The sequence below is a fragment of the Dendropsophus ebraccatus genome, chromosome 10 (assembly GCF_027789765.1).
Source record: "Dendropsophus ebraccatus isolate aDenEbr1 chromosome 10, aDenEbr1.pat, whole genome shotgun sequence".
Lineage (NCBI taxonomy): Eukaryota > Metazoa > Chordata > Amphibia > Anura > Hylidae > Dendropsophus > Dendropsophus ebraccatus.
In genome coordinates this window covers 106,436,968-106,451,042 of record NC_091463.1, presented here as the reverse complement: position 1 = coordinate 106,451,042, position 14,075 = coordinate 106,436,968, and the positions used below count along the sequence as shown (strand labels likewise).

Below are 14,075 nucleotides of genomic sequence, written 5' to 3'. Positions count from 1 at the left end.
CTCCTCACTCCTCCCCTGCCCCCCTCCTCACTCCCCCTGCCCCTCCTCACTCCCCACTGCCCCCTCCTCACTCCCCCTGCCCCTCCTTACTCCTTCCCTGCCCCCTCCTCACTCCCCCCTGCCCCTTCCTCACTCCTTCCTGCCCCCTCCTCACTGCCCCCCTCCTCACTCTTCCCCCTCTCACTCCCCCCTCCTTCACTCCCCCTGCCCCTTCCTCACTCCTCCCTGCCCCCTCCTCACTCCCCCCTGCCCCCTCCTCACTCCCCGCCCTGCCCCCCTCCTCTCTCCCCCCCCTCACTCCCCCTGCCCCCTCCTCACTCCCCCCTGCCCCTTCCTCACTCCTTTCCTGCCCCCTCCTCACTCCCCCTGCCCCCTCCTCACTCCCCCCTGACCCTCCACACTCTCCTCCTGCCCCCTCCTCACATCCTTCCCTGCCCCCTCCTCACTCCCCCCGCCCCCTACTCACGCCTTTTCCTGCCCCCTACTCACTCCTTCCCTGCCCCCTCCTCACTCCCCCCGCCCCCTCCTCACTCCCCCCCGCCCCCTCCTCACTCCCCCCCGCCCCCTCCTCACTCCCCCCGCCCCCTCCACTCCCCCCGCCCCCTCCTCACTCCCCCCCGCCCCCTCCTCACTCCCCCCCCCGCCCCCTCCTCACTCCTTCCCGCCCCCTCCTCACTCCCCCCTGACCCTCCATACTCTCCTCCTGCCCCCTCCTCACTCCCCCACGCCCCTCCTCACTCCCCCCGCCCCCTCCTCACTTCACCCCCGCCCCCTCCTCACTCCCCCCTGCCCCCTCCTCACTCCCCCCCCTGCCCCCTCCTCACTCCCCCCCGCCCCCTCCTCACTCCTTCCCCCGCCCCCTCCTTACTCCCGGCCCCCTCCTCACTTCCCCCGCCCCCTCCTTACTCCCCGGCCCCCTCCTCACTTCCCCCGCCCCCTCCTCACTCCCCCACTTCCCCCTCCTCACTCCCCCCCATCCCCTCCTCACTCCTTCCCTGCCCCCTCCTCACTCCCCCCCCTGCCCCCTCCTCACTCCCCCCCTGCCCCCTCCTCACTCCTTCCCCCGCCCCCTCCTTACTCCCCGGCCCCCTCCTCACTTCCCCCGCCCCCTCCTTACTCCCCGGCCCCCTCCTCACTTCCCCCGCCCCCTCCTCACTCCCCCTCTTCCCCCTCCTCACTCCCCCCCATCCCCTCCTCACTCCTTCCCTGCCCCCTCCTCACTCCCCCCCCGCCCCCTCCACTCCCCCCCTGCCCCCTCCTCACTCCCCCCCTGCCCCCTCCTCACTCCCCCCCTGCCCCCTCCTCACCCTCCCCCTGCCTCCTCCTCACCCATTAGATGGGGACTCTACATATAGGGGCGCCAGGTTAAAGTTAGTTATTGTATCTGATCTTTTACTGTAACCAGCAGAATGTCGATGTCTCGGCCGTGTTACAGGCGGATCCAACCAGCCTGACTGTTGTGTTTTTATCATCAAGGTTCCATCAGTGCAAAACCAGAAATTATATCAATGATTGAAAAGGGGGAGGAGCCATGGATGGCAACGCGACAGGCGTCAAAGTTATTATCGAATTGTCCAGGTAAAAGACATGTGACCAAAGCCGTCACTCACAGCCTCATGTGGTTGGGAGGGATCGGTGGATGGCAGGAGGGAGTTGGTCAGACAAGTCACATCACCGCAATATCACAAAAACCAAAACGTGGAACCGCAAATGCTGCGAAGTGTAGAAGAGGGTCTCAGTGCAGCATATTGTGTCCCATCCCCCCAGACTGAGGTGACCCCACAGGGACGGACGGTGAGGTACATCTTAGGAGTGACGGGATGCGGTAGGCTACGTGTAAGGACAGGAGGGATGCGGTAGGCTATGTGTAAGGACAGGAGGGATGCGGTAGGCTACATGTTAGGACAGGAGGGATGTGGTAGGGTACGTGTAAGGAGCGACGGGATGCGGTAGGCTACGTGTAAGGAGCGACGGGATGCGGTAGGGTACGTGTAAGGAGAGACTGGATGCGGTAGGGTACGTGTAAGGAGAGACGGGATGCGGTAGGGTACGTGTAAGGACAGGAGGGATGCGGTAGGGTACGTGTAAGGAGAGACGGGATGCGGTAGGCTACGTGTAAGGACAGGAGGGATGCGGTAGGGTACGTGTAAGGAGAGACTGGATGCGGTAGGCTACGTGTAAGGAGCGACGGGATGCGGTAGGGTACGTGTAAGGAGAGACTGGATGCGGTAGGCTACGTGTAAGGAGCGACGGGATGCGGTAGGGTACGTGTAAGGAGAGACTGGATGCGGTAGGGTACGTGTAAGGAGAGACGGGATGCGGTAGGGTACGTGTAAGGACAGGAGGGATGCGGTAGGGGACGTGTCAGACAGGGACGGACGGTAAGGTACATGTTAGGAGTGACGGGATGCGGTAGGCTACGTGTAAGGAGAGACGGGATGCGGTAGGGTACGTGTAAGGAGAGACGGGATGCGGTAGGCTACGTGTAAGGAGCGACGGGATGCGGTAGGGTACGTGTAAGGAGAGACTGGATGCGGTAGGGTACGTGTAAGGAGAGACGGGATGCGGTAGGGTACGTGTAAGGACAGGAGGGATGCGGTAGGGTACGTGTAAGGAGAGACGGGATGCGGTAGGCTACGTGTAAGGAGCGACGGGATGCGGTAGGGTACGTGTAAGGAGAGACTGGATGCGGTAGGGTACGTGTAAGGAGAGACGGGATGCGGTAGGGTACGTGTAAGGGCAGGAGGGATGCGGTAGGGGACGTGTCAGACAGGGACGGACGGTAAGGTACATGTTAGGAGTGACGGGATGCGGTAGGCTACGTGTAAGGAGAGACGGGATGCGGTAGGGTACGTGTAAGGAGAGACGGGATGCGGTAGGCTACGTGTAAGGACAGACGGGATGCGGTAGGGTACGTGTAAAGACAGACGGGATGCGGTAGGGTACGTGTAAGGATAGGAGGGATGCGGTAGGGTACGTGTAAGGATAGGAGGGATGCGGTAGGGTACGTGTAAGGAGCAACGTGATGCGGTAGAATACGTGTAAGGAGAGACTGGATGCGGTAGGCTACGTGTAAGGACAGACTGGATGCGGTAGGGTACGTGTAAGGATAGGAGGGATGCGGTAGGCTACGTGTAAGGAGAGACGGGATGCTGTAGGGTACGTGTATGGACAGGAGGGATGCGGTAGGCTACGTGTAAGGAGAGACTGGATGCTGTAGGGTACGTGTATGGAGACACAGGATGCTGTAGGGTACGTGTAAGGAGCGACGGGATGCGGTAGGCTACGTGTAAGGAGCGATGGGATGCGGTAGGGTACGTGTAAGGAGAGACGGGATGCGGTAGAATACGTGTAAGGAGAGACTGGATGCGGTAGGGTACGTGTAAGGACAGGAGGGATGCGGTAGGGTACGTGTAAGGACAGGAGGGATGCGGTAGGGTACGTGTAAGGAGAGACTGGATGCGGTAGAATACGTGTAAGGAGAGACGGGATGCGGTAGGGGATGTGTAAGGAGAGACGGGATGCGGTAGGATACGTGTAAGGAGCGACGAGATGCGGTAGAATACGTGTAAGGAGAGACTGGATGCGGTAGGCTACGTGTAAGGAGAGACTGAATGCGGTAGGCTACGTGTAAGGAGAGACTGGATGCGGTAGGCTACGTGTAAGGACAGACGGGCTGCAGTAGGGTACGTGTAAGGAGAGACGGGATGCGGTAGGGTACGTGTAAGGACAGGAGGGATGCGGTAGGGTACGTGTAAGGAGAGACGGGATGCGGTAGGGTACGCGCACTGACGTTGCATCTTGTCTTTGCAGATGGAGATCCTGTATGGCAGTCAGCTCGGTATGCCATGTCTGCAGCCTCAATACCTCCAGCTGCACCAAAGCAAAGTCCAGATGATATTGACCACCCTATCCAATCCAATGGACAGGAGAGGCCGCCTTCCCGTGCTGAGCCCCGGCCAATGGTCACTAATAGGTTCTCTCTGAGGAAACACCAGACATCACTCGCCGCTGTGAAGCCATATTTCTGTCATGAATGTAGAAAGAGTTTTACCACAAAATTGCACCTTGTAAGGCATCAGATCATTCACTCTGATAGAAAACCACTGGTGTGTCCTGAATGTGGAAAATGTTTTACTCAATACCCGACGTTCTTCTTGCACAGCAGGATCCACAGAGGGCAGGTGCGGATTTCCTGCTCTGAATGTGGAAAGCTTTTCATGCAGAAGTCCGATCTTGTCAAACATGAGCAAACGCACTGGGGACAGAAGCCTTTTGTTTGCACGGTGTGTGGTAAAAGCTTTAGCATCAGTTCAGGGCTTGTCAAACACCTGAGGATCCACACAGGTGAGAAGCCATATGCCTGCAGCGTGTGCGGGAAATGCTTCAGGCAGAAGTCCCATCTGGACAAACATAAAATAATCCATTCTGAGGAGAAGTCCTTCTATTGCTGGGAGTGCGGGATCCATTCTTCATCCGCTGCCGACCACGCCAAACATAAGTCAGTTCACTCTAGTCATAAGCCCTTTTCATGTTCCGAGTGCCAAAGGCGATTCAGGTGGAAGTCGTCCCTCTTGGAACACATGAGGATTCACACGGGGGAGAAACCCTTCTCCTGCTCACAATGCACAAAGAGTTTTCGCTGGAAGTCGTCCTTGGTGGAACACCAGCGCGTTCACTCCACTGACAAACTCTTCTCCTGCACTGAATGTGAGAAATGTTTCTATAAGCGCTCTAATCTGGAGCAGCATCAAAGAACCCACACAGGAGAGAAGCCATACGCCTGCTCCGACTGCGACAAGCGCTTTAGCCGCAATAGACATTTGATACGGCATCGGTTGGTGCACAGTCAAGAGGCTCAGTTTACTTGTGCTGAGTGTGGAAAGTGTTTTACCCGGGAGGTGGCATTGAGCCAGCACCAGAAGGTTCACAACAAGAAGACCTGCCCAGCCATAGATTGTGGGAAAGTCTTTAGCTACCAATCTGAACTCCTGAAGCATCTAAGATCTCACTCTGGGGAGAAGCCATATTCCTGCTCCATCTGTGCACAGTCCTTTAGCAGCTTGTCCGTCCTTCTTGGCCATCAGCATGTTCACACAGGAGGAAAATCTCACACCTGCTCAGAGTGTGACAAGTGGTTTGCCCAGAAATCTGCCCTCCTTAAACACCTGAGAACCCACAGTGGAGAAAAGCCATTTGAGTGCTCTGTCTGTCAGAAACGCTTTGGCCGGAAGTCCCATGTCATCAAGCATGAGAAGGTCCACAACAAAGAGAAGACGTTTTCTTGCCAAGACTGTAGCAAAATCTTTTTGGCAAAGTCTGATCTTACCAGGCATCGCATAATCCACACAGGAAAGAAACCCTTCGGTTGTTCAGAGTGTGGGAAATGCTTCTGTAGAAAGTCTAACCTTAAGCAGCACATGAGAACTCACACAAGAGAGAAGCCATTTCCATGTGTTCACTGTGAGAAGTGCTTCTTCACCAAAGCCCATCTGCTCCGGCACCAGCTCATTCATGAGGGGGAGAAACCGTTTGTCTGTTCTGAGTGCGGCAAAACGTTTACACAGTACTCCTCCCTCGCTCAGCACCAGAGGGTTCACCGAGGCCTCAGCCCTTTTTCATGTTCTGAGTGTGGAAAGGTTTTTTCCCAGAAGTCCGGACTTGAGCAACACCTGAAAACCCACACCAGGGAGAAGCCATACTCCTGCCCAGAGTGTGGGAAATGTTTTAGTATCAGTTCAGCTCTTATCAACCATAGGAGAATCCATAGCGGGGAGAGGCCGTTCTCATGTTCCAAGTGTCTTAAAAGTTTTAGTCAGAAGTCACGTCTAGAGAGACACAGAAGTGTCCACAGTGAAGAGAAGCCATATGCCTGTTGTGAGTGCGGCCAGGGCTTCATGAACAGCTCCAGGCTGGCCAAGCATCAGGCCATCCACCAAGGAAACAAACCCTTTTCCTGTTCTGAATGCGGGAAGAGCTTCAACTGGAAGTCGTCTCTGGTAGAACACAGGCGGCTCCATACGGGGGAGAAGCCTTACGTGTGCCCGGCGTGTGGGCTCAGCTATTCCAGGAGGGCGGCCTTCAGGAAACATCAGAGGACTCACACAACAGGAGAGCCGGACCAGCTGAAAGCCCAGGAAGAAAATCATTCACTAGATGAAGAAGATGGAGGATTCTTAGAGAACCAGGAGCATTTCAATCACATTACTGTAAAACTGGAAATCAAAGAGAAGGATGATCCCGGATCCTAACCTGGAATTATGGTGGAGTCCAGACCTCATTGCCACAATGCTTTCTAGATGGTCCTTGGGTTGTCTCAGTCATTGGTGGCTTATCCCTAAAGCCGACCATACATAGCTGTCTGACAAACCTTTCTTGTCCCTGATTCCAACATACGATGCAGCTTGGCCCAGCGGCCTTTCCTCTGCATAGGGAGAAAGCGGCTGCCAGGCTCCTCAGACACTGGACTGTGAGTAAAGAACGATGATGGTAGGACCCTTCGGTCTACATATATATTACATGTGAGCGCTGTCCAATCAATGGCCGTCGTGATGACCCCGGCTACAAAATCTAACACTACTGAGATCCATGTGAGGAGGTGCTCACAATATCTTTCTTTATGAACCCTAGAAACAGAAGATTGTCGGCAGAAGAAGCCCAACCCCACCGCCCCGTCTAGTTCTCCTTTATTATCAGCTGCAGTATATCTGTATACCAGGCAGGTTTATACCCACTGGAGATTTTCCAACCACCTCTGCTGGAAGTTGCCTCCAGGTGTCTGTGTCTACTACTCTTTCAGTAAAATAATACTTCCTCACATTGCTCCTGATTTATTACACTGGTCTAGATTTGAAAAAAAAATTCTGCTGTCCTAAATATTTTTGCTGATTTTACACAAATGAAAGATGCTGATTCCATATTTGCCAAAAAAATATGCAATACGTCACATTTTTTTCACAAATGATAAAAGTTTGATTAATCGGGCAAATTTTAATTTTTGTGCTTTCATTTTGTCCTCCTTGTGTTTAGAAGGCCATAGCGCTTGCATTTTTCACCTACAGACCCACATGAGCCCTTATTTTTTGCGACACCAATTACACTTTGCAATGACAGGCTGAATTTTTCCATAAAATATACTGTGAAACCAGAGAAAAATTATTTATGCTCTGATATTGAAAAAAGTGCATTTCCTTTTATTTTGAGGGGTTTTGTGTTTACACCATTCGCCCTATGGTATAACTGACATGTTTTCTCTGTTCTTCAAGTCGGCATGATTACAGTGATATGTAACGTGTATAACTTTTATTTTATTTGATGGCTTTTTGAAAAAATCAAAACTTAAAAAAACTAAAAGTTCTTCACATTGCCCTATTTCTATCCTTTCCTAACACTTTTATTTTTTGGTCTATTGGGCTGTGTGAGGGGTCAATTTTTACGCCATGATTTTAATTTTTTATTGGTACTTTGCTTGCATATATGTGACTTTTTGATCACTTTTTATTACAATTTTTTATTTATTTTATTTTATTTTTTTAATTTTCTGCATTTGATGTGACCAAAAATCGACATTTTTGCACTTTAATTACACTGCACTTACATTTACACTGCAAGATCAGGAATGTGATCATTTAATTGTTCAGACTATTCTGAACGTGGCGATACCAAATATGTTTGTTTATTAATTTTTGTAAAATGGGAAAAGGGGGGGGTGATTTAAACTTTTATTTGGGCATGAGATTTTTTATTAATAAAAAAATTTTTTTTACAGACATTAATTTAAATTCCCCCTGGGAGACTTCTAATAAAACTGCACTGATCTCTCATAGAGATCACTGCAGTATACATAATACAGCACTGATTGATTAGATCAGATTAGATTACTCTTGGCTGCTGCAGCCCATATCTACAGATTGCCAAGCCGGGATCAGTGTCAGTGCGACTCAGGCCCGGCCGGGTGAGATGAAGGGATCTCCCCTCCGCAATTCTTTTTTTGGATGCCCTGGAATAGTTCTGATCAGGGTTGTCACTCTGTAAACACCAGCAGTAGTCGTCCATCATGTTTGTATTCCATCTGCCCTGATATCTATGTTCCATAAATATATACAGCCACAAAATGCCGACGTCAGCAGTTTTAAACTACTTGTGAGGAGTTCAGACTCAGAGCTGCATTCAAACTGCAGGCAGGTTTACATTCAGTTTTGCTAGATTTACCTACCACATCTGCTGAAAATTTCCTCCAAGCATCTACTACTCTTTTAGTAAAGTAATATTTTTTCATGTTGCTTCTGATCTTTCCCCCAACTAACCTCTTACTGTCTCCTCTTGTTCTTGAGTTCAGGTTTTTTTTTCTATTTCTTTCCATCATGTCCTCCCTTTCCCTTCTTCCTCCTGTAACATATATAAAGGTTTCCATCATGTCCTCCCTTTCCCTTCTTCCTCCTGTAACATATATAAAGGTTTCCATCATGTCCCCCCTTTCCCTTCTTCCCCCCTGTAACATATATAAAGGTTTCCATCATGTCCTCCTTTCCCTTCTTCCTCCTGTAACATCTATAATGGTTTCCATCATGTCCCCCTTTCCCTTCTTCCTCCTGTAACATATATAAAGGTTTCCATCATGTCCCTCCTTTCCCTTCTTCCTCCTGTAACATATATAAAGGTTTCCATCATGTCCTCCCTTTCCCTTCTTCCTCCTGTAACATATATAAAGGTTTCCATCATGTCCTCCCTTTCCCTTCTTCCTCCTGTAACATATATAAAGGTTTCCATCATGTTCCCCCTTTCCCTTCTTCCCCCTGTAACATATATAAAGGTTTCCATCATGTCCCCCCTTTCCCTTCTTCCTCCTGTAACATATATAAAGGTTTCCATCATGTCCCCCCTTTCCCTTCTTCCTCCTGTAACATATATAAAGGTTTCCATCATGTCCTCCCTTTCCCTTCTTCCTCCTGTAACATATATAAAGGTTTCCATCATGTCCTCCCTTTCCCTTCTTCCTCCTGTAACATATATAAAGGTTTCCATCATGTCCCCCCTTTCCCTTCTTCCCCCTGTAACATATATAAAGGTTTCCATCATGTCCTCCCTTTCCCTTCTTCCTCCTGTAACATATATAAAGGTTTCCATCATGTCCTCCCTTTCCCTTCTTCCTCCTGTAACATATATAAAGGTTCATCATGTCCCTCCTTTCCCTTCTTCCTCCTGTAACATATATAAAGGTTTCCATCATGTCCCTCCTTTCCCTTCTTCCCCTGTAACATATATAAAGGTTTCCATCATGTCCTCCCTTTCCCTTCTTCCTCCTGTAACATATATAAAGGTTTAAATCATGTCCTCCCTTTCCCTTCTTCCTCCTGTAACATATATAAAGGTTTCCATCATGTCCTCCCTTTCCCTTCTTCCTCCTGTAACATATATAAAGGTTTCCATCTAGTGATGAGTGAGCATGCTGGTCTGAGCTTGGTACTCGTTCGGGTATTAGGGTTTTCAATGGTTCTTGTTACTCGGACGAGCATCTCACGATACTCAAGAAAATCTCATCATCCACTTCCTGTAAGATTAAGCACAATTTATCAGCTAATAAACATGCAGGAGACTCTTTGGCACATCCTGTGATGACCTGGGACCCATACATATCGATAGCAGCAATTGGTTGGCCAGATGAGATGACCCTGCCATATAAAAATCTTGGCCGCCAAGGCTCGGCTCACATGTATGCTGGAAGAGATTAGGGACAGAGCTGCTGCTGGTCAGGGAGAGCGTTAGGGAGGGAATTAGCGTTCCAGTAGGCAGGGAATACTAGCGAAACAACTAAACAGCCCTTGTAAGGGCCTAAAATCGTTATTTTTTTTTTGTATTACTCCAGACTGCTGGCTGGGAGTTGTAGTGCAGCTACCACGATTTCAGCAGCACACTGTGGTGACCGGCTGCTGGCCGAAAGGGGACATTAGGTGTTGCATACAGACCCCTAAGAAGTGCTCAGTGCTCTTATGATTTTGTGGCTGGTGCTGCTACTGACATACATTGTATTGCTGTGATTTGTAGTACACCTGCATAGAACTTCACTGCTTATTGTAAGGGGGTGTCACAGAGTGTATTGGTGCAGCCACCACCAGATTGTATACCACAGCCCCCAAAAAACTAGTGGGACCACTGGTATATTTCCTGATTTCTGTCTTTCTTACTCAAGGCCTATCTAAGCTCCATACTGTGCAGTGTCCATAAAATGGTGAACCCAGGGGTAAGGGTCGAGGATGAAGACGTGGACGTGGGGTTCCAAGTGATGCCGTTGCCGGAGGCCGTGGTTCAGAGCAGGGTGACACAGCAGCACCTGTTGAGGAGGGAGCAGTGGCACACAGCAGACGTCCACTCCCTAGCTTTCTCTCGCAACTTACGGGGTCTCATGGTAGACCGATATTGAAACCGCAGCAGTGTGAACAGCTGATCACGCGGATAGCGGATAATGTGTCCAGTAACTTATCCACCACCCAGTCTTCCACGCAGTCCAGCCATGCTAGCTAAGGGAGGGGAACCCTTGCTCCATTAGCTCCGCCTCCTTCCCCACAGCCTGGCCCCTCCATCCACCACCACCACCACCAGGCTCCCAGGAACTCTTTTCTGGACCCTTCCCTGAGTCAGAGCAACCAGAGCAGTCGATCTGTCCCGATGCCCAAACTATGCAGCTCACGCAGTGAGTGGGTGATGAGAGTAGGGACTTGCAAGCGGGGTTGGAAGAGGTGTCTGATGATGACGATGAGACCCGGTTGTCAGACAGTGAGGTTGTTGTCATGGATGTAACTCAAAGTGGGGAGGAGAGTGAGGAAATGGAGGAAGAGCTGGTGGATGAGGACGAAGTGACTGACCCGAGCTGGGTGGATAAGCCTAGTGAAGACTGTGCTTCTGAGGGGGAGGCAAGAAGAGGAAGAGGGGTGGGCAAAGGAAGAAGCAGGGGCAGAGCGAGTAGATCAGCAACTGTTTCACGGACTCAAACTCCCGTGGCCAGGGCTAAATGTTCCCAAGTCTGGAGTTTTTTGTTAAAGAAACTGCGGATGACCAACGGACTGTAGTGTGCAACGTGTGCCACGCCAGGATCAGCAGGGGAGCCACCACTACCAGCCTAACCACTACCAGCATGTGCAGGCATATGAGTGCTAAACACCCCACTTAGTGGAACCAAGGCCGTTCAGTGACTGCAGTCGCACCCCTGCTCCTTCCCCTGTGTCACGTGCTGGCTCTGTCAGTCCCCCCGCCCAGGCCCCAGGCACGAGCACCTCCCGCCCTACACGCACCCCTTCACCTCCACTCTGCTCCACACCCTTTGAACGAAAGCGCAAATACACCGCCACTCACCCGCATGCACAAGCCCTAAATGTGCACATAGGCAAACTGCTGAGCTTAGAGATGCGGCCCTATCGGCTGGTAGAGACAGAGGCTTTTAGGAACCTCATGGCGGTGGCTGTCCCTCGGTACTCTGTCCACAGCCGCCACTACTTTTCACGGTGTGCCATCCCAGCCCTACACCAGCACGTGTCGGATAACATCATCCATGCCCTGACCAACACGGTCAGTTTCAAGGTCCACCTAACCACGGACATGTGGACAAGTGCTGGCGGGCAGGGACACTATATCTCTCTGACGGCACATTGGGTCAACTTGGTGGAGGCTGGGACAGAGTCTGACCCTGGTTCCGCTCATGTGCTGCCCACACCGAGGATTGCGGGTCCTACCTCGGTCGCGGTCTCTCATGAGTTGTACACCTCTTCTTCCTCCTCCTCTCTATTACCCTCCACGAGCACGTCGCCTCCATTTCGTAGCGCTAGCTGCATCAGCACTGCGGTGGGTAAGCGCCAACAGGCAGTGTTGAAACTGCTGAGCTTAGGCGACAAGGGGCGCATGGCCCAGGAGCTGTTGCAGGGCATCACTGCGCAGACATATCTTTGGCTTGCCATGGAGGCCATGGAGCCTCAAGCCAGGCATGGTTGTGTGTGACAACGGGCGGAACCTGGTGGCGGCTCTGCAACTCGGCAGCCTCACACATGTACCATGCCTGGCCCACGTGTTCAACCTAGTGGTGCAGCGGTTCCTTAAGACCGACCCCAATTTGGCCAACTTGCTCACCAAGGTGCGGCGCATCTGTGCGCATTTCCACAAGTCAACCACGGATGCTGCCACCCTCAAGGCAGTGCAAAGGCGCTTGCAACTGCCAACTCACCGACTGCTGTGTGACGTGCCCACGAGGTGGAATTCCACCTTCCAGATGGTAGCCAGGGTTTACCAGAAACGCAGAGCCATTGTTGTATGCCAGATGTTAACCTCTGTGCGAAGCGGTAGTCAGGTCAGTCAGCTACCTCAAATCTACAATGAGGAGTCAACACAGATGGTCAGCGGCGATGCCGCCATCATCAGCCTCGCCATCCCGCTGCTGTGTATGCTTCAAACCTCCCTGCTCAGCCTGAAGCCTGAGACTTTGCCTTTGTCTTAGGAGACGGGGGAAGAACAGCCGCCGCCAGATAGCCAGACCAACCTGATGTCAGTTTCTCACCACGAAGTAGAGGAGGAGGAAGAGGAGCAGACTGCTGCCGCCACTGTAGAGGGTACCCATGCTCAATCCTTAGCTGTTGAGCGTGTATGGCCTGAAGAGGAGGAATTAGCGGAGGAGGAGGAAATTGAGCCTATTGAGGAGAGGGAGTTCTTGCGTGTTGGGACCCTGGCGCACATGGCTGACTTTAAGTTAGGCTGTCTTTCCCGTGACACTTGGGTTAAAAAATTTTTGGAGATTACTGGGTGTTCACCCTCCTGGACCCTCGGTACAAATGGAACTTTTCCACTCTCATTCCTTTTGAGGAACGCAGTATGAGAGTGAATCAATATCATCAGGCCCTTCCCATCTGACACCACTAGCTCCAGAGGACGTAGTTCTGTGGGCCAAAGAGCGGGGGAGAGGAGTAGTGGAGCAGGCAGCTTGTCAAGGGGCAGGGGAACACTCTCCAAGGCCTTTGACAGTTTCATGGCACCCCAGCAAGACTATGTCAACCGTCCCCAGTGTAGACAAAGTAGGGGGAAAGCCTTCAGGAAGATGGTGAGGGAGTACCTTGCTGACCATACCACCGTCCTTCCCGATCAATCTGCTACATACAACTACTGGGTTGCAAAACTGGATACGCGGCCCGAATTTTACGCCTTGGAGGTGCTGCCACTAGCGTGTTGTCAGAGCGGATCTTCAGTGCAGCTGGTGCCATCATCACTCATAAGCGCACCCGCCTGTCAACTGACAGCGCTGACAAGCTGACATTTATAAAAATGAATTAAGCCTGGATTTCACCTGAATTCAACTGTCCACCCGGAGAAAGCAGCTCAACATAAAGATTCTTGGTATCTCCTCTCCTCCTCCTTTAATTCTCAGCCAACAGCCAATTCTTCTTCCGCCATGCTGTGTCTGGCCTAATTTTTGGGAGGCTCACCTGCTTCCTCACTCATTTTTATTGGTTCTCTGTGTCCTTACTGCCATGCTGTGTCAGTTTAAGTGTTTGGGTGGTTCATATACTACCTCTGTTTTAATGGTTCTCTGTGTCATCACCGCCATGCTGTGTCAGGCTGAGTTTTTTGGTGGTTCATATGCCTACCTCTGTTTTAACCAGGCTGTTGACAAGAATTAGGCATAATGGTGGCATTAGGCAGAGGCCTCCATACATGCTGCCCCTGCTGTTTCCTGTCCATTTCCGTTGTGTTTCCATCACTTTCTGAGGTTGACAGGTTTTCACACGACCTTCCCTCTACCGAACTTGGGTCCCCTGCAAAAATGCTCTAGTTTCCCATTGACTTCAATGGGGTTCGTTACTCGAAACGAGCACTTAAGTACTCGCTCATCACTATTTCCATCATGTCCTCCCTTTCCCTTCTTCCTCCTGTAACATATATAAAGGTTTCCATCATGTCCCTCCTTTCCCTTCTTCCTCCTGTAACATATATAAAGGTTTCCATCATGTCCTCCCTTTCCCTTCTTCCTCCTGTAACATATATACAGGTTTCCATCATGTCCTCCCTTTCCCTTCTTCCTCCTGTAACATATATAAAGG

At 51.3% G+C, this 14,075-nt stretch overlaps 1 protein-coding gene across 1 annotated transcript; it reads left to right on the top strand.

The window, feature by feature from the left end:
- Positions 1-1,477: 1,477 nt before the first annotated feature.
- Positions 1,478-6,821, top strand: LOC138765918 (zinc finger protein 585A-like). The gene is made up of 2 exons (XM_069943070.1): positions 1,478-1,578; positions 3,814-6,821. The coding sequence occupies exons 1-2, from the start codon at positions 1,509-1,511 to the stop codon at positions 6,249-6,251; spliced, it is 2,508 nt and encodes an 835-aa protein (XP_069799171.1). The 5' UTR covers positions 1,478-1,508; the 3' UTR covers positions 6,252-6,821.
- The last annotated feature ends 7,254 nt before the right edge of the window (positions 6,822-14,075 follow it).

What these genes read in the sequence shown, in the direction of transcription:
- LOC138765918 (XM_069943070.1), top strand. Translation starts at nt 1,509, where the DNA reads ATGATTGAAAAGGGGGAGGAGCCATGGATGGCAACGCGACAGGCGTCA. An exon ending in GTTATTATCGAATTGTCCAG is followed by an intron (nt 1,579 to 3,813) that starts GTAAAAGACATG and finishes TTGTCTTTGCAG; the next exon opens with ATGGAGATCCTGTATGGCAG.